Source organism: Boleophthalmus pectinirostris, unplaced genomic scaffold, assembly GCF_026225935.1.
Source record: "Boleophthalmus pectinirostris isolate CB_2022bp ecotype Guang Dong unplaced genomic scaffold, ASM2622593v1 HiC_scaffold_5, whole genome shotgun sequence".
NCBI classification, from domain to species: Eukaryota; Metazoa; Chordata; class Actinopteri; order Gobiiformes; family Gobiidae; genus Boleophthalmus; species Boleophthalmus pectinirostris.
Genome location: NW_026571404.1, coordinates 19,379,816 through 19,401,255, shown reverse-complemented (window position 1 = coordinate 19,401,255; position 21,440 = coordinate 19,379,816). Strand labels below are relative to the sequence as shown.

Below are 21,440 nucleotides of genomic sequence, written 5' to 3'. Positions count from 1 at the left end.
GTTCATGGCAATCAAACAGAAATGGGCAGAGATGTTTCTTTGTGCTGCTGAGCTATGTAATGGTTGAAGGACAGGTATCAGACAAATGTGAAAGGCCTGAAAAACCTACATGCAAAAGTGCTGCTATATCACTTACAGTCTTTTGAAAGACGATAACATTATATTAAAAATCATTTAGCTCTTCTTTTCACATTTTAACATTGTATTTTTTTAATGGTCATTTTGCATATATTCAAAACCGCATTCACAAGTATTACTGCTATTTTGACATTTGAGAATATCATCTTTGCCATTCTCCTAATAAGGTGTTTGCAGTATTGACTCAAAAATGGGTCAAATCGTGGGCAAAATTTAATTATCTTTTTGAAAGTAGGCGTTTCTACTCCTGTATTATAACAGCATCCTATATATTCACACATTAAGAGCTTGCTATGAGTAAGGCTTGATAGTTGAATATAGCTGTACCCTTTTATAATCTTTGTTCCAACTTATTTAATCTGTTGACCATTGAAATGATCCAAATATCTCTTCAGAATTGGCTATGCTGCTGGTCCAGATGACCAAGTTTAAATTACATAATATAGTTTAATGAGGACACCCCCAGCACTATAAAGAGGCTGTGTAGACTTAATGCATGTCCGACTGTGGCCCACTTATACCCTACAGAGAAAGTTATTATGGATATTATAATGTATTTATTTAATTGGAATGGGCACCGCTGTTACTTTGGGCGTACCAGATGCATTGGACAGCTTAAGCTTTTGGGTAACATTACATGACAGTCATTTTCTCGGACCACTGGGTCACCACTCATGCCTTAATAACGGGGATAATATCATCTGAATGCTCTGGTCTAATCATGGAAGAAATGTACCATGGGTAAAAAGTTGACGAGTCAGAATGTCATAATACTAATTTGAGATTTTTACTAGCAACAGATTAGTCTGGCTGTTTTGTCTTTTGAGTTTGGTGACTTTTGAGACTTTTCACTTTAGACATTGTATATCAAAAAATGTATCATGTCACATTTTTTTGCATTAATTATTTTAAATTATTAAAGGTGCACTATGTAACTTTTTGGTTGGGGGTTCATCACTTACTTTTTTTTTGTGTCTATGGATGTCATTGCTGGAATGTTCCACAGTATGGCATTAAACAGCGCTACCTTACATTTTATTCAATTACAGGTGGTTTTATAGCTCAAAAATACCTACAAAACAGGCATTCTGACTGTGAGCGGGGTTGCCTCTCCACAGATCTGACCTGAAAGTTGGTCTAGTTGGTCCCCATGAATATATAAAGGTTTAATGCCATACTGTGAAACATTTCAGAAAAAAACAATAACATCTCCATGAAGAAAAACATTTGATGGACCTCCAGCAGAAAAGCTACACAATGCACAAGTTAATTTTGTAAAATGGCTGTATTCAATTATTAATTCATTAATGTTTTTAATAGTTAGTAATTTTTTGCGTATTTTAGTCTTTTTTTGTTTTACTTTCAGCTAGTGTATTTTGTGGCTTGAGTTGTAGCAGGTACTTGGCCACACTATTATGCTTTATTGACATAGCAGCCCTTAGCAGCAGTGCCTGGTTGCATCCAATTAAAGTTTCCTTTGTGTGCGTCCATTAACAATAGATGCACTGCTCTATACACTGTTTAGCTGCAAACACTCACTCACACCATTTTCTGCTCAACAATTGTATTTAGGGATTACTCACCCACTGCTGGACTAATTGGTGTAATTTTTTTTTTTTTTTTTATTCTGTCACTTTTGTCACATTTGGGAGTCTAAAATATAGTGTTTTTGAATCTGTGGTCCACTACTACTACTAAATTTGAAATTGGCTGTTCCTGTCCAAAGCACATTGTTGCGAATAGACCCAGTTTCCATACACAAAAGAAATAGATTTAAACATGACAATTTATGACAAATATTGCACTGAACTCCCTCTAAAATATTCCATAAAGGCCTATAGCTTGAGTAAAGATTTGAACACGTTATGGGACCAAATGTCAGCTTTAAAGACAGCATTTAATACTTGATGATACTTAATCAAAGCCCTCAGAGATAAGAGATAGGGCCCTGTGCCGCTGCTCGCCTCTGGCTCAGAAAAACGAGCGGCCGCTGCTATCTCGTTCTACCATTGAGGGCTTTTGACAGTGATGGATCCTCACCTGCACCACTCTGGATTATCAGCCTGGCCCAGCGCACACACACTCACACACACAAGCTGTATAAATCGTACTGTGCACATTGAGAGAGAGAGAGAGTGCCATCCGCCAACAGTTGTTTCTGCAAAAACATCCTCTAAAGTTACACTGGCCTCCTGAAAGACATGAGAACAGAAAGACAAGACAAACTTTTACTTTGCATCACTGGGCAATGGAACAACAATGTCAGTGTAGTATTTGGATTTACAGTCAATATGCGTTTATTATGTTGATAATAAAAGTACTTTAAAATCACCACTGGTAATAGACATATTGCTACATAAGGGGTAGTCAGTCTAGTCTACAAGCATCCGAAAGACACTGTAAACACCAAATTTGATGTCTGTGCTGAATGTCTCTCACCATTCTCAATGCCATTTTATGTTGGCATTTAGCTTTTCTGTGAAATAAATTCAATCCACTTTAATTATATGGCATATTTAATAAACCAAATCTATTTCCAAAGTGCAGCACAATACACACATAAAATGCAAATATAAAATAAAGCTAAGCCCAGTACAGTCATACACATTTAAAGCAATAAAGTTACTCAAATCAAAACAGCGTATGGGTCTGTAAATAATAAGATAAAACCATTAAAATAAAAAACACAAAAATAAAGGAGCAACAAAAACAAAAAACTAAAAATTTCAATTAATTTTTAATCATCCTTGGGCTCTGGTCTATTTGCCAGTAACTGCATGTATGAGAGTATGCATGATTATTCTGTTTTTATTAATCATTCAATATTGTCTTTACAAACTAATGATCATTTCGAGGCGTGCAGCTTTATAGATGTCCCACTTGGTCTCGTAAATATATTCATAAGCCTATCTTACACTGAGGTCAACCTGATATTCTTACGCATACTGGTCCTTTTTGACCCCTAGCGACCCTCATGTTTCTTTTATCACCTCTTTGCTTGGACCAGTTTCATCTTTATAGCTCTCCGCTTGGTGCAATTTTAACAAATACAGATAACAGCCTGTTTCTCAGTACGATAAATAGCCACAAGGCAATATCATTGTTAGCGAAGAGCCAATTGGCCTTGTAGTGTTTGTGAATTAACCCATAGGTGAGGGGTGTAACTGTTATTGTGGGAGATTGAAGAACATTGAGGACACATTGGCCAACCCATTTCATTTACAGCCACTGCACAAAGCCCTGTTCCAGTCCAGCAGATCCCTATCTCAATATTGTTGCACTGTAAAACTGCACAGCAGCACTTGCAAAGTTTTTTTTCTACAGTCAGTTTAAAGCTGGTTTTGTCCTTATCTGGATTAACTAACTAAAACCTTGGGCAGTCTTGCTTTAATTCTTGTAAAAAATAAATACTCAGATTGTTTATACTGTAAAAGTTAAAACCGGTAAATGAAGCTATTTTGTGTGTGTAATAATGTTGTAATGAGGATGTGTTGTACAATTTGATGTAGGACTGTTTTCTGGACCATGTTTGTACCTTGGTTGGTTTTGGTTTAGTTGTTTAATGGTTTAAACCTGGTTGAATTCTTGGCTAGATCCATCGTAGTCCTGGTTTAGTCCAATTTTAATCCATTGAACAAGTTTAAATTCTGCTTAGACCCATGTGAGTATTATACACTTTTTTTATCCAGTCATTTAGGTTTATAATTTTCAGATGACAAGTATGACTGTTATTTAAAGATGCACTGTGTAACTTTTCTTGTGGAGCGTTTGCCACCTGCTTGTCGCCATGGAAATGTTATTGCTTTTCCATGGTATAGATTAAACCTATTTACAAAGAGGGAGCAAGTTTCTCCTATTCGCAAATCCTATTCAATTCTGTTTTTTGAGCAATAAAGAGACCTGTAATGAATAAATTATAGATTCCAGGCCATGCAATAACATCTCCATGGTGACCAGTAGCCAGCGGACCCTCCACCAGAAAAGTTGCACAGTATACCTTTAATATACAATTATGTAGTTCAGATATATTTAAATTGATATAGTGAGATAAACTGAACTGAAGCATATCCAAAACACTCACATTTAACCTGACTGAGTAACACTGAGGATGCACAGTGAGCGGTTCGTTTCATTTACAGCCAGAGCACACAGCCCTGTTCCAGTCCAGCAGCTTTGTAACGCTTGTATTTTTCTTGGTTTGGAGTCTGGGGGCACAAACTTGCCATTTCTATATAACTCACATGGATAAAGGAAAGATTTGACACGCTGCTCTCCTACACCTTCATTGCAAATGCCTGGATACTGGCAAGAATCTCCCAAATAATAAACTTATTGTCAGTGTAATCTTGTTGGGGGAAAAGCCCTCTGTATCTTAGCAGCCAATAAACACAACATCTTTTCTGTTTTAATCATCCGTGTGCTGTGTCTTCCTGCGCTATCTCCAACTACCTTTAGGCTCTACTCAGATAGCCCTGATAAAGCCATGGGATTATTGTTTTACAAGATCAGGCTGCAATAAGTCTTCCCAGTCTAGATTTAGAGCTAATCCTGGACAAATCAGTATGCAGACCCCAAACTTATCTGACAAGCCCAACTCTCCTAAGGCTTAAAAGGAACACTCGTTTTCCAAAACTGTCTCGCGTTGACATCATACTTTGCCTTAGTTTAAGAACAGCTTTAGATCACAAGTTTTTAAATTTGCTATTAAAATGCCTAGATGTGTCTGTGACGTCCTTAACTTTTTTTACTATGCAGAATTGTTCTCTAACTGCTAATTAAAGCCCCACTGTGCAACATTTATTTATGTATGTTTATGTTTTTATTGCAGTGACAAATTCTTACTTAACCTAGACATGTTAATTTGGCAATAATATTCCACAATCGTTATAAAATCTATCTTCATGGAAAATGTTCTTATGTTCGTATCGTTTTAACTTTCCATTTCCTTGGAATCAGACAGATGATGTGCCACCTTCAGAAAATGACTCAGTGTTACTTTAAATTCACTACTTTTACATTTTAAAAAATCATAATTTATAACTCACTGACTGTTAACTTGGTCCATTAAGTTCCTTGAGACAGATCAGTTGAATGCCTTGTGATGCATCATTTGATCTGGAACAACACATGTACATTTAAAAATATGGCATTTGAAAGCCTATACATTATATAAGGCATGAACACTTAGAGAAATTCAGTTTGAAACTACAAAACATTGAATTCACACCAGTATCCTATATTGAAGATTGTCTACAGTATATAGCGAAACAGAGAGCCAGTATGCCTGAGCCTGCATCCTCTGGCCAGCTGTTGATACTGTTGACCACGACTGGATCAATGTGTTATAGGCTTTAGGACCAGAGCAGGGTGCTCAAATGACTTGCCTCACTGACAGATGCACTATTGATTTTCAGCCTTGTATGATATTTATTCTTTTTCTCGCCTTTAAAAATATACCTGTGTATCCAGGTCCACAAAACAACTTGGAGGAAAAATAGTGGCATTTCTATTGCTGTCTCATAATGGTGACTATAAACTGTTGTAACTGAGTATAGCTGACAATTTCTTATTATTTTGATATCAGTAAAACAAGAAAACAGCATTGAGTTTGTTTTTCTTTAAAGATCAGACTCGGATCTCTATGAAGATGTTAATACTTTGGCTGGAATGTTTAATAGTGGCATTAAACTTATCTATTTCCACAAAGACAAGCAGGTGATGCCACATGAAGCCAAAGTGAGGACAAGTTACAAGTCAGAACTGTGGAGAGGCATGCCTGCTGACAGAAAAAAAATGCATGATTTGTTTTTCCATCAAAAGTACAAGCTCAGTAACATAAACGCCATACTGTGGAACATTATTACAACAATTACATAGTGCATCTTTGTCTGATTCATCCTTGCTTACTAAATTTTATTTTCCATTTTGAAAGGATTAATACATCATAGAAGCTACTTATGTCTCACTGAAATATAATTGGGCCTGTAATGGATCTTTCATTGAATTAGATTTCTGTGATGAAATTATCTCTACAAACCATTTATCAAAATCTTGGCCTTGGCATCACCATAGTCTAATTTTGCATTAGTCTAATTGTAGATCGGCAACTTATTGTTGGATTTTGCTGCCTTTTGTGCTTTGCCAACTTTACAACTTTTCTTCCCCATGTAGCGTAATGTGATGTGTGTGGTGGTGCCAGGGCTGGTCATAGGCTGCATACCCACCCTGAGCTGACAGATGGCAGAGTGGGTAGCACCACAGCCCTACCTGGCCCCGAGCTTCATATGTTCAGTACTAACGACACCACAAATCCATCATGTGCAGCTCACCAGGGGCTGATATAGAGCTGCCCTTCACCACTGCCTGTGCTCACTATGACATGTGACCAGCCCAGTACACTGGTGAGAGAGCAGCCTGGTGCCAGTGCCAGCTAACATTACTGCTTCCCTATGACAGTTTAATACTGGCACTAAAGATGGAATAGATTTGGAAAAGTGTTGAAAGGTCATTTCAGCCACAAGCGGTCTCTATCTAAAGATACTTATTTTTAGTCCTTGTTAACCATAAAACATATATCCCTGCACTATGCCGTTTACTTTTTCAAATGCAGATCTTGGTTCTATTATCGAATTTCAATGAAAAGAAAGATGAGTGCTAATTATTTCAGTTATTTAACACATTATTTTGCATATGCATCTCCATAGAGACAAGGAAATCAAGCAGTCAGGACAATTTACATGTCAGATCTCTTTAGAGGTGGTCCAGTGAGTAGGTAGGTTTAGGTTAGCAATTAAAACATCCAATAAATGGATGGAAGTTTACTGCCATACTGTGAGACATTTCAGACAAAGCAATAAACTTAAAGCAATAAGAAACAATAAGGTGGCAGACTCCATCACAGAAGTTACATAGTGCACATTTAAGTTTCTGTCTATATGGATTCTAACAATACAAATGTGTGTTTTGAATGACTCACCTCAACGTTTTGTGCAAAGTTAAATTTAGAATATCCAGCTTAGTCTCAGGGTCATGGCCAATTCATGAAGTTTGGTTGGAACACATTTCTATAAGGTTTTCCTTCAATTGTTCATTGCAATAGGTAGTCTCATTCCTGGAGTATTTGACCTCAAAACATGAACTCAGTTCTTTATAGTCCCTGTACGAGTGGATTCAAACAGCTTAACATACAGTACTTTTTAGTTTTGATTTGTCTTACCACTTCAGTTGTCAATCACGTTGCTTGGATTGTTGTGTCAGATGGAACACATGGACTATAACGTAATAATCAGTTTGTGATTTTGGATTGCATAGCACAGGCCTTTTAATGCCTTTTCTGCTGTTGCCCCTAATATTAAGTTACTGGATGAGTGAGCATTTTATTATCTGGCAGCATGAGAAGCCAGTCCAGATTGTCTTGTTTGGATGATGTAATCGTTTCTAGCATTGACAGATTTACAACATGTTGGCTCGGCATATTGACATTTCACAGGACATTTGTTGTTATACATGAACAGAGTATTAGTAAACCTGTTACAGACAGTTCCCACCTGAATGCAGTACAAATATGCAGCAGATGAGAAGAACAAGGTCTGGGCCAATAATTCTCGGCTCAAAGGGCTTTTAAACTCTGATTAAGATTCCATTAATCTTCATGTAAGAGACACTGGAACTTCACTGATTGTACAAAGAAGTATTGAAACTAGGCAGTGTACTTTACTTTCTCTAAAGCTTCATTCAAAGTGAGTTGGTTGGCTTAGAGTAGAGTTTCCAGTACCTGCTTTTCTTCATGGAGATGTCAGTTCTTTATAGGACTGTTGCAGTACAGTATTAAGTCTATCTTGTATTTATCCAATCAAAGGTGTTTGTACTGCTAGAAAAAAAATAATAAATTGCAGCGTGACAAAATTGCAGGCTCTGTCTCATGCTTGTCTCCATGGATATACAGTGTAGAATATTCCAGGCAAAACAATCTCCATAGAAACAATCAGCAAAGTTGCACAGTGCAGCTTTAAATTGTGTGTAGTTCTTTGGTTTGCAATACTCAAAAAATGCTGCATGTTTTACACCGGATGCCCTGTCTGCTGCCATTGTTATTTATTCAGGCTTGGGCCCAACTTCGAGATTCCAAAAGGCTGCCTGTGCTGCAAAAATCTATCTATCAATCTATAGCTCAAACAGAAAACACTCTCTTCCACCTTGTGATGTCATTTTGAAATACATGAAGCGCTCTACAGTGTTTTTAAACTCCACACACTTTCAAAAACAACACTGAAAACTATTACTACATGGCATCACAAGGTGGAACAGATTTAGACAGATTAAAAATAAAGGATGATTCAAACATGTCTGAATGAAACAAAACACAACTCCAGGTATGTCTTTGAGGAGGTAACAGCATTCTAACATGGCTAAACGCTCACAAGAATCCATTTAGTTTAATATAGGACCTTTAAAATGCTCTCACGTTGGAGTGTGTGACATTTGTGGACCTGCTCTAGACTGATCTGATTATGAGCGTACTCTTTGGGAGCGGCACTGGCCTGGTCGCGCGGATGTTGTAGGGCAAAGCTGCTGCGCCTCTTTCCTCGTGTCATGTTTTTGCAAACGTTACACTCGGGAATAGGCCCAGTGCATTCATCTCCAGCGTGATGGCATCTATATTAGGATGACAAATTTGCTGCTGTCTGCGGATGAGGGACTGGGACTGCATGTCAAGACACAGGTAAAGTCAGGGAGACAGTGATTTGTGGCCGCTCTGAAGAGCTCTTTCCCTTTTGCTCTTTGTTCCTCAAAAACACACAAAGGCTGTTGTTTAGATTTGTTGCCTATTTTTAGAGAGAACATGAGATCTGAAATATTATACAGTCAAAAGAGTCACTTCAAACAGTAGGCAATATAAGTGTTGCTTTTTACAATTCAGTTACAAAGCTCTGATTACAAGCCAAATTAGAACAATGTTGGAGGCTGTGTAGAAACTGGATTGCATTGCTTCAGTATATATATATATATATATATATATATATATATATGTATATATATATTTTTTTTTTTTTTTTTTTTTTTTTTTTAAGATGCATTATGCAACTTTACTTAAAGAAGGTCAGACTCATAGAGATGTGATTGAATGTTCCACAGTATGGCTTTAAACTTGCACAAATAGGGTTAGGGAAGTAACAAGGTCCAAGATGGAAAGAAAATAATATATAAAGAAAGTAGTAATTTAATAAACAGAAATGTAGAAGGTAAATTAATAAAAGTGGTCTGTCTTTCAATTACATGTTTTGTTTTGTTTTTTCTTTTTTTCGTGACAGCCCCTCACCTGAAACGTAACATAGAGCAGATTTAATACAAAGCCAGGTTAGAAATGCTTTGTCTAAACACAAGCATATGATTTGGGCAGAGCAGGATTCAAACTGCCAATTTTCCAATTATAGGATGAGCACTCTACCTTTTGAGCCACGATTGAGCTGAGTGATCAAATATTGACAACAGCATAACAGATGTCTACTTCTACCTATTTATTTCATTTAAAACCTTATCTCAAAATCTCAGCTTTCAAGTAACTGAAAGTTGATCCAAAATAACAAAAATACAGCTGGAAGAGCATTTTACACTGACTTAATATTTCAGCTAGTGTGAGGAAAAAAAAAAAAAGCATAACAATTGGACTTGAAAAAAACAAATTTACTTTCACACTGTGTTTTTATTTACATTTATAGTGTCCCATATTATATTTTTTCCAGAACTGGGGTTGTTCAAGGTTCACTTATAATTGTTATTCCTCTCTCACTTCTCCAATACTTCTCCCTAGTGTATGAAATTCCTCTCGGGCAGTTCTCCGCTCTCAGGCCAGATTACTACCAAGCCACACAGCTCCAGATTCGATTTAAGATAACAAAAATATCAGTGCATCCAGAGGGGGAAAACGCTTCAATGCAGACAGATTTCATTTATCCCGAGAAGTGTGAAAGAGGATAACTGGACAAAGATCCGACCATGTAACGCAACGATGTGGAGTAGTGTGTTTCTGCATAGGCATGGCAGCTAGTAATGAACAACCGGAGAGGGGGAGTGTAGGAGGTAGATGGAAGCTGATAGTGTCTTATGAAATTCATATTAAGATTTTATCATTGAGGACATGTAGTTGTAACAGAAGGCGGCCTGCTCTTGTGTAATCTGATGCTAACCGGATACGACACAGCTAAAGGTGACTACAGATATTCTCAAGGCACTGGTTAATTAGAAATCTAGATAATTACTTCTAATGAATTACTGGAGTGTGGCATCTATGTTATGAAATGACTAGTGGAATGCATGGATTGTTTAGATTTTAAACCAGATGCCCCTTCCTAATGTAATTCTTTTTTTTTTTAATAGCCTAGACAGTACATTGCTTGTGTTCAGATTGCATTTGTCTACACAGTCTTGATCAGTGGAAATGGTCACTGAGGGCTATGATTTCAAATATTTTAACATTTGTAATCACCTCAGAAAATAATTTGCTTTTAAAAATGTACAAATGTCAAGTATCTTTGGCAAAAACAAATATAACACAATATATGAGAACAGTTTCAGGAGTGACCATAGACTGTAGATATAAATGGACGTAGCTAACGTACTAGCCGCCGTGTTCCAAATAGGAAGTTCCCATTGCTGCTCTTCCAGCTCCTACTGACCCTGGCTCCCATTGATTTACATTTGAATAGTGTCGTCCCTCTTTCTGAAACTGCTGCTATGAGCCTCGTCATTTTGGTCTTAAAATGTTCGTATTAACCTGCTCTACATAATCCTGGTGCTTTGTTTTGTTTTGTTTCACTTTTTTGTCTGTCTGAATAGGATTTTTTTGGCGGACAAAATTGCAAAAAAAATAAATAAATCTGAATCATGTAGAGCGGGTTAATACAAACATTTTAAGACCAAAAATGACAAGACTCCCTGCAGCAGTTACAGAGATAGGGGCCACAAGATCCCAATGTAAGTCCATTGGAGCCAGAGTCAGAAGGAGCCAGAAAAGCCGCTTGGGAACTTCCTATTTGGAACACAGTGGCTAGCATGTTAGCTATGTCCATTTATATATACAGTTTATGTGCTGAACGCTATGGGTGACGTCATGCTCACTTAGTCCATTTCTTTATCCAGTCTATGGGAGTGACCCAGAAAATATAGTCCTAACCAGCTAAAGGAAATCCACTTTAAAATATTCCCAAATTTTGTATATTTTTTTTTACCCCTTAGAACACTTTTGGCCCATACAGCAATAACTGATAGTTTGCAGTGAGGGGGTTCTACATGTATCTCTAATGGTGGAATGTTTAGGAGTTACCAGGGTGGCATAATCCATACTTTAGAAAACACTTTGTTAGAAAAGATTGTTTAAAAACTCAAGAAAAAAGACAATATGAATTTAAACAATACATTTTCAGGAGCCTGTGATCATGGTCCTGTTGAGTTAGATTTTCAGCAAAAATGGTGAGTGTGAGTAAATGAAAAACTGTAATGCTAACAGCATAAATCAGTTCACCTGTTGTAGTTCAGATAAATCATCATCATCATCAAATCATTTTTAGTCAGATTATTTTGTGACAGTTTCACACCTCCAAGGACTGTTGATGACATCAACTTCAAAGTATCAATACAGTGAGTGGACGATTATTCACCTTTTGCAATCTGATAGTAACTGCTAATGTGTGAGCACTGCATTAATCAGACACCTAAATAACAAGTCGTTCAAACTCTGGAGCATCTTGGGTCAGGACTAGACTGAATTACCCAGCAGTCTCCTGCTGTGACTCAGTGACTGGCATGGCAATAAAAACGCCACAGTCGGGGAAATCATGTCTGGGCCCACGCAGCTAGACTGGCGCCCACTCACCTCCGCGCCTGCCGCTCTTGTATATTGTCTGTGCATGTTTGCTGTGAGCTGTATTATACGGCCATGTGTTTTCTAGAGAAGTGAGCCAAGCCGGTCCTGGGAGGGATATGAGGAACATCTACAAAGTGGTGCAGCCGTGCCTTGAAGCAGCCATATTCAAAGCAGTTGTTGCTCTGTGCTTCTGGGAGTGAAGGGGAGTGTAAAGAGGGCATAGGCACATTGTGTACATTTTGAAGTAATTACCTAACATCCACTTCTCACAGTACACCGCACCTTAGCACCTCTGCATGTCCCCCACAGGCCCAGTGCTATAATGCTGTACACCGTGGAAGCTTGTGTTTCTGTTAGAACCATACAGCTGACTGTCATGTTCATTCTCCTTTCATGTTTCTCTCATCTGCTACCTATAGCGAGTATTGATTTATGTATTTGTTTAGCATATGTTTTAAGCTGGAGGCCCTTTCTGACTCACCTGTCTAATTCACAGACTTGGGTCAGTATTGCAGTGGTTTAAGTCTCTACCTGCTGAATGGTTGGCAGTTCACACCTCACTTTCAGTACATACTGTTGTGACACTACACAAGGCATTTCGACCACACTCCATTGTTATCCTGACTGGTTCTTGGAGGAAGGGCATCAGACACAAATATACCAAATCACCATGCATGGTTCATGGGGAAACTTTTAGAGAAGAGATAGAGGATAGAATTTAGACTAAATCAAACCCAATATAAAGTGGCATAATTTTAAAATCATTTTAAAACTCTATTGCATTTTTCATGTTCATAACAAAATCGCTAGTATCTATAACTTTACTATTACTACTGCTTCCTTTCTTTGCCCACCAGTCTTGAGCAGTAAACTTCACACACTGGTGGTCTACATGCTTATTGCACTTGTACAGTACCCGAGGCTTCCATCTGCCCCAGTAACACACAAGCGGAGCTACAGTGTCCAGACCTCCTTGTACACATGGCTGGGGGTGTGGGTTCTCCTGGTGCGGGTGTCTTGCTCCATGCTGTGGATGTGATGGTCCCTGTGCTGCTCATCTGATTCCATGATGTGAGTGCCCTGGGTGGAGCAGGTGTGTACTCTGCCTCACTGCTGCCTCCTGCTCCTTGTTAGAGCTGCTCCGGCCTAGAGGAAGATGTATGGTACAGACAGGAACACGCGGTGCCAGGGGAGTGAGATGGAGAGGCTCAGAGCTCTGTGTTTTTAATGACACTGTGATACTCAGCCTGAGGTCCAGTCGCACCAACAGCAGCTGCCTGCTTTTAAATAAAGAAGAGCCTCGCCCCCTACAGGCACCATGTTTCATGAGGTAGATGGTGAACACAGCTGTTTCTTCACTGGTGTTCAAAACAAGTGCTATCAGGAACAGCGGGGCTAAAATCTTCTAAACTATTTAAAAATACTGGCATAGAAATGAGCCATGCCTTACAGACCATTGTCCAGTGTTCCCCACCTGAGGCTCAATGTGCTACAATAGGCTCTGTTCCTATTCTTAACTATGATGTAATGTTTTGCAAATCTGTAGAGCTGCAGTGATACAGCTGTATGCTCAAACACAGACACATGCCCCCACACACTCATTGTTGGTCAGCCTCTGTTTGCTGTCTTGTTGCTTGTTATTTATGCGGTGTCTTCTCTTTGTTTACATAGCTCACTTAAAAACAGGTGCAGCTAAAAGACAATGTAGATACAGACTGTAGCCTGGTCTGCTTCCCTCCCTCATAAATAGAACATGTCTTACTGCATGAGCTCCCATTACAGCTGAAAATATCTCTATTTTCACCCTCTTCCCCTGCTTAGCGTCCATCACCACTGCCTCCCCACTGTCCTGTCACCAGTGTCTTGTTTCACCACTGGATCTTTTGTCTTCACTTTGGCAGAGCAACCCTCAGACGCAAGATGTTTTCAACACGATAAGCATCTTACTCTGATATATACAAAATACACTGCTATTCTTACCAAAGCTGCCATGACGATAATGTTATTCCATTGTCTTGCAGCTAAAGTGCCGAGTGAGTGCATGACGTTGATGGCTTGGCAGGCCAGCGGTGGGGAGAGAGTGGGCGAAGGCCAGGCAATACGCGCAATTTCAACTCAGTCTTGGAGCCCACACGGTTTCATTATTCAGTGGGAATCTATTGAGCATCTGGGAGTAAATTATTCATCAACATCGACCTAGTTCCAGGGTGCTAACTTAGATACTTGGATGTCATCAGGCGTTGTGATAAGATGCTGCTGCTGCCTGGATGTGAGGGCAGGGTAAACAAGAGTGTACACAGTGTTTCAAAGGAGACTATAGACGCCATTTTGTTGTTGTGGTTGGTTCTCAAGCTGTGGGCTGGGTACTACTGATGGTACGTTAGCTTGTTTCCAACGGTTCTCAAGTTTGGAAAAAGTTAAAAGTAAAAGTTGTTTTACAGATATTGTGAAAGGACAATCAGGGTCACAATGAAACTACTCTGTGTCTGTGTCTGCTGCTGAACCAGGAAGTAAAAAGCATGTTGTGGCGTGACTTGAATAATTAGGAATGTGTCAGGAAAATGAGGAATAAGTTTGGAAGTAATGTTAAAATAAACTTTCTGTTTATTTTAGTGATGATGCTGCACAGTCATATGTTTAGAAAAGTGTAGTTCTGTTCTAGATTGGAATTGAATTGGCTGAAATTAATTAATTTTTCGAATTAGTCCTTGCTTACATTTCAGTTTAAAAAGTTGCAAAGACAATTTGGCAAGTTGTGAGAAAAAGTTTGAGAATAACTGCTTAATGCATTTTGGCCTGGGGGTGTATAGCAAGCATAGAGGGACAAAAGTAAGGAGTGTTTCTTCTTTGTGCTCTACCTCTGCCACACGCTAATGATGTGCTCCTACCACAGTCTAGGCTCAGGACCAACAAACTCCTCCCAATTACTTGCAGCTCATTGTGACTTATCTAGACACAGGCCTCACCACAGCAGCACCAGGGCCAGGCTCAGAAATAATGCCACTGAGACATCACCCTAGTTCTCTATGCGGGTTTTTGCTTTGAGGAGTTGTTCAAAGTAAAGAAAATTTGATGACTGTATGCAGTTTTTTACATAATAGTTAGATTTTATTTTGCTGCACTGTCTTCTCACTTCAACTCTCTGCATTAGCTGGGCTTGGCCTCGTGTATGTAGATATCTTTACTTTGAAATTAACAACTTAATTTTACTTTTGTAGACAATAAAGTCATATTTCTAGCAGAATATTTTTCTTGTGTAATAAGTCTCAGTTCTCATTTGTAAAACATTTCCAAGAAAGAAAAATGATTCACAATAGTAAAAGGCCAAATAAGACATTAAACTGAAGCTGAAAGTGTGTTCTGAAAAGAGAGCTCTCTATTTGACATAATTTGTACAAGATGGCACATTTATAAAAGCTTACCACAAGAGAACACCTCCACAATTATCACTAATGACTACATGTCCCCAGGTAATACCAGCTATGTGTGAACAAATGTCATGGAAATAATAGCTTCATCTGTATATGTTCTACAATACAGCATGGGATCTGTCATCAAAACAGAAATCAAATCTGGTGAAATGGGACACAGGGCTTAATAATGCTGGAGATTTTAAGAAGTACTCCAGTTATCAGTTTTTCTAATGCTTTGTGAAAGTAAAGATAGTTTTCTGTTTTAATATTCCTCTATAGATAATGCCAAGCGCAAACTAGTTTTCATTTTGTAAATATTTAAAGGTAAGCTCTAGTGATATAATGATATCCAAATATCACAGTATAATATTATCACAATATGCATCTCACGTTACGATATTTATTGTAACATTTTGAAGAGGTGAATATAATTATAGATGGGACACTTTTTTGCTTTTAAAATACCTTGACAAGATATTGGTGTGAATTATTTCCATCATAATCCCAAGAATTCAAGTAAAAAAACATATCTCTTCATGTGGTCTGCACTGAATTGAATCATGGGATATGTGGTTTCCTATGTCTATAAGCTGTTGCTACTATAAAACCAAGCATTTAAGCAAAGGAACTTGTGATGCGATATATTGTGACAGTCCACAATATTATTGTGAGACTTTTGACGATATGATATCACAATATTTCAGTTATTGTTACAGCCCTAGTAGACTCTGTGTGTTACATTGTGTGTGTTTACAAGTGCACACATTCCACATCAAAATTGGGATCAAAGCATCCATATTATGCTATTTTCTGATCTATAAGCATATAAAGTTGGTTCCATTTCACAAACATACCTGGAGTTGTATTTTGTTTCATTCACAAATATTTAACACACAAATCGTGCCTATTTAGGATGAGTTCTTCTCTTCACTCTCTTCCACCTTCTAATGTCATGTAGACGAAGTGCTCCATTGTGTTTTTAAATTCTACACACCTACACTAGGATCTTTTGGATAATATCATGTCAATTTCTAGTGAGAAAATGGTAAAAAGTAGCTGCTGATTTGAGCTTTGGAGATATGTAAATGAAACAAAACACAATTCTGGGCATGTTTTTGAGAAGGTAACAGCATTCTAACATGGCTAAAAGCTCACGAGAATCAATTTTGCATCATATTGGACCTTTAAGTGGGACTAAAACAAGGATTCAGCCAGTCTAGGACTAGTGTGAATACATGCTAGTTTGACAGTGAATTCAAATGGGTAAAACAAAGTCTATTGCCAATGCAGACTTAACTTTCAGAATATCACTGTAAATTGTAAATCATTTCATCTTAATATTCTATACTGTTATCACACTGGCTGTTGCTTATCTTATTCTAATTAGTTTTGTACAGTAGACCAAACACGGCTTATGTGCGTGGCTAAAACCGAGAGAGCCCAGAAAAAGCCTGTGTTATTCACTGGGGAATACATTAGCGGGACAGCAGAGGCATGCTTGGGATAAACCCTTCACATGCCTTCAGTGTCCTCCCGACTTTGAGCACGTCTCCAAAGAGGTGTGCTGTGTGCCAGGAAGCATTCATCAAATTAGAGCAGGGAGACAACAGCGAGCGGCCTGCTTCTCCATAGAGACAGGGCATCACAGGGAAGGTGTGTGTGTCTCCAGAGCACAGCCGGCTCCTCACCAAACAATCTCTATAAGGCCAGTGTGAGGAGTTTACAGTGAGGGGGGAAGGGGGAGGACAAGTGCTTATGTTGTAGGAAAGCAGCTTTAAGGAATGTCATGCACAACAAAATGTTAAAGTTATATTGCAGTAGTTGTAGTAGATTTGCACTAGATTCTTTGTTGATCAACCCAAGTGTAATTCAACCTGGACATACTCTCACAGACTCAAAGAGAAATATTAGTAGCTTTACTGAATGAGTTAGTTTCAATCCTGGCAGGCCTGGGCACTGGAGGTGGTAGAGGTGAAGCTGAGTAGAGTGAAGGGGCCTAAGAGAAGATGAGGAGAGTGAAGGGGACGATGAGAGAATGAGAGACCAAGGGTTTTCTGGGGAGGAGGTGGGGATAAGACAGGAGTGAAGTTAGGTCTTCCAGGCTGAATTTACACTTGCTCCATTTACATGCAGGTATTTGGTAATGATTAGTAACTTTTCTAGTGGAGGGTCCACCACTGGCTTGTTTCCATGGATGTATGATTGCTTTGCCTGTAGTGCCTCACAGGCATTAAATCTGTAATGATATCCAAGTCTCAAGATACAATATCGTCACAGTATGAACCTCACGGTACCATATTTATTGCAATATCAAGGGAAAACTCACGATATAGTGGAGAGGCTCACAAATAGGGATGTAACCATATCCAAATCTCTTGGTACGATATTTTCACGATATACATCTCACGTTACAATATTTATTTCAATATTTGTGGAGGCTAACACAACTCTTAAGATGCTACTTTTTTCCTCTTAAAATGCCTTGACAAGATTTAATCCAAAGAACTAATCTTAAAAGTGCTTAGAACTGTTATTTCGTCTTGTAGTCTACACTGAACAGAGCAAAGGATCATGGTCTATGTAGTTCTCCCAGTCTTTTTTAGCTATTGCTGCACCATAACTCTTAATTTTATTTGATATATTCAATATATTTGATGGTCTACAATATTACTGTGAGAACTTTGACAATACAATATCACAATATTTTGCTTTTTGCTACATCCCTACCATGGAGACAAGCAGCTCTGTGGAGAGGTAAAGCCACTTACAGTAAGAATGTTTTTCAAGGTTTGCACAACAAAAACACCTGTACTTGTATAAATGCAACATAGATTGTTATAATATTGAAAGTTGCATGCACAGCAATAGCAGAAAAGTGCACCCTCTAACTTTTACATATTAACAATTTTATTTATCCATTTTTACTTATAATTTCCAACACTTCCTCTATTTGCCATTGAGTAGCTAAAGTGCATAGCTGTTCATTACAGTTTGTTTATTAAAGTAAAATATTCAGTTCTCTTTTTACCTCTTGTCTAGACAACAAAGCAATTTCAGCTCTATATAGCTTTGTGGTTAGTGGAGGAGGGCTTGTTTGCAGAGCAGTGGATAACCAGTAGAATCAAAGTGCTGAGACGGCGCTATGAGGAAGGCATGCAGACCCAACCAGGCCTGGACCCTCATTAAGGAGCAGCATTATCAATCGTCACAAATCGAACACTAGAGAGAGGTGGAGAGAGGGAGGGGGAAGGAGGAAGAGGGGGAGGAGGGGATAATACTGGTCTGGTTCATTCTATATACCACAATTGTTATTCAAATACCAGGCTGCATGTGGCCTTTCAATGGGGAGTATGTTGTAATAAATAAAACAAATTGTCTCAAATCTTAAAGCGTTTTTTACATTTTTAATATATTGCTTATATTTGAAGTGGATAATGAAGTAAACACTTTATTATTAAGTCTTTATTAATATTGTATTAAGGCTAATTAAAGTGTTTGGCTTTAGTTGGGGAGAAAAAAGACAAATGTGTATTTTAGACAGGCCTGCATACCTGAAGAGGGTTGCATCCTTAAAGGCAAAAGAAGATTAGTATTTTTTTTAAACATTATCTGATACAGCTGCACTATATTGCAAATGTTATTGTAATTTCAGCAAACGCGGAGTGCTTATACTTGGACATATAGTCTCAGAAAACACCAGAGATTTATGATGTATTTAAACAACACTGCACTTTGTGAAGAACAGCCCGAATGCTTCCACAGTATATTTTACTAGGTTTTTTATCCCCAGCTGTCTCCCTCTCTTTCCTCCGTACATCTCATTGCAGTATGCTGTATGGAGCTGAGAGCAGGGCAGATAAATGAGCTATGCTGTAGGTTCACCATGGCTTCAGCACTTTACCACTGGATTAATGATGCTTTGCGAGCCCCAAGCTTTTGCTCTTAGCATTTTCCAAGTACCTCCATAAAATGAACTGCAGGTACATCATGTTTATACGCCTCTCTATCGGAGCATCTTTCCTGTGGGCAAGATGTCTGCTGCATCGCTAACTCTAGCGGGCTAATGAACCCCTAAAAACAGACAGTATTTATAGGCAAAAACACCGAGAATGATTTAACATTGAGAAGAGTGGTGTGGTGGCTGTTTTAAGTCACATTAGATGGAGACATTTAGTGAAATTCAAGACTGTTAAAAGAAATTTAATATTTTTGAATAAGTGCAGACTCAAACTTGTAGCTTTGTGATTCGAATGGGCACATACTTTTGCCATGTTAACCCCCAGGGACAAAATTATAATTAAATTTATAGCTTTGGCACCTTTACTATTAAATCCTGAGTATTGCTTCTTTAGTGATGAGTGGATAAATATTGATATATCAAATTTCTCCACAGATTTTTTTTTAAGACAATCATCTGAGCATACATTATATTTCTAGATCAGTTCAAGCTGGGATGGAGCAAAGATAATGACACCATCGTAAAACCATTTATAGTTAATGAATTTTAATACAACAGTCGGTATCAGTATCGTAATAATACTTGCAATATTATAATTTGGTACTGGATCGAAACATGTTGCCCATCAGTTATCACTAATGTTCATTTTGTGTCTCTCTCTCTTTTTCCTAAAAGTTTCTTCTCCAAAAAGAAATACATATTACAATGTTAACTCTTGTGTAGAAATCAAATAACAGACAAATTGTCATTGGGTACAAACTGCATTTTTGACCAATCAGATGCGTAGAACTCAAACATTTTCTCAGATACTCAGAGCCTTTGAAAGTCACATTAAGCTGAGCTCAAATCGATGTCTTCAGACAGTGTGTGTTTACCAAACATCTGCACATTTGGGTGTCCTCTCTGGCCTTTCTCGGTCAACACACCTGTCAGCTCTCATCACAGAGGCTAAATTGTATGGTAAGCCCAGCACAGATCCCCCATTGAATTGTCACGGCTGAAGAGCAAGCCAACATTTGGAAGAGACCCCATGAATTGGTAATGTTATTGGATTGGACCAGGTCATGACCACATCAAAATGTTGACCTACACACTAATCCTGGGTGGTGGAGGCACTCAGCAACACGTGAATTCATTTTAGTGTTGATTCTGGAGCTTATAGCACCATAACGCACCGCAATATCCATTCATTAGAAATATAATAGCATTACAGGTCAAAAGGTCACAGTGGGATTGAATGTGGAGCAGCACACGCCAAATAGATACTGGCTGTTGTCATCATAGCATGTTGTCTCAAAAAAGTAAGCAGTTATATTTTTATTCAATTTGATTTTTTTTTATTTTTTTATTGTTTATCACAAAACTTACTTGAGTATCACACTCTAGTAACAATACAAACAAATAATAAATAATTGTCTTTTCTACCCCAATCAAGATGCAGTATGTAACTTTTGTGTGGGGGACGGGTCTGCCACCTGCTTATCTTCATGATTTTCATTATGTTTATGACCTGTTTATCTTCAGATCATATGGCATGTTCCACAGTACACACTTACACTTACTCTGTTGTTTTTTACTGTTCAAAAATATCAGTGGATATCAGACAAGTTCACACAATGGAACTGTTAATGGCTCAACTACAGCTTAAGGTGCCAACTTCCAATTACTGACTTTTTTCAAATAAGACACTTATGCCCTAACATGCCTTATTTAGTAACTTGGTCTGGTGGTGACAGTTTGTGACTATAAGTTAAATATAAGATGAATTAAATGCCATACTTTGGAACAATTTCAGACTAAGCTCTATTGTATCCATGGAAACGGGCAGATGATGTGCCCTCAACTCCAAATGTTACTGCACATTTAGGAAAAAATATTGTTTACATCGTTACATCATTTCAGTACCCAAACAACACCATATCAACTGCAATCTTGTTTGCAGTTTTGGATAAATTTTTTGGATGATTTTGAAGTAACAAAACTCCTTTTTTTTTGACTACTCTGCTGGTTGATGTGCACCTTTTTTTTTTTTTTAGCAACTAAGCAATAGTTCCTTTTTGTCATCATC

At 38.1% G+C, this 21,440-nt stretch overlaps 1 protein-coding gene across 25 annotated transcripts in view; it reads left to right on the top strand.

The window, feature by feature from the left end:
- LOC110156860 (neurexin-1a) overlaps positions 1-21,440 on the top strand; it is a 319,412-nt gene that overhangs the window by 275,626 nt on the left and 22,346 nt on the right. For 4 of the 25 annotated variants that reach the window (XM_055162526.1, XM_055162532.1, XM_055162524.1 and 1 more), the window contains one exon: positions 3,435-3,447. The exons of 19 other annotated variants lie outside the window; for them this stretch is intronic. In XM_055162526.1, coding sequence (XP_055018501.1) covers positions 3,435-3,447 — 13 coding nt within the window. Of the gene's footprint in view, positions 1-3,245; positions 3,265-3,434; positions 3,448-6,842; positions 6,878-21,440 lie in introns of all 25 variants that reach the window. 2 more of the 25 variants (XM_055162522.1, XM_055162539.1) reach the window with 2 other exon arrangements.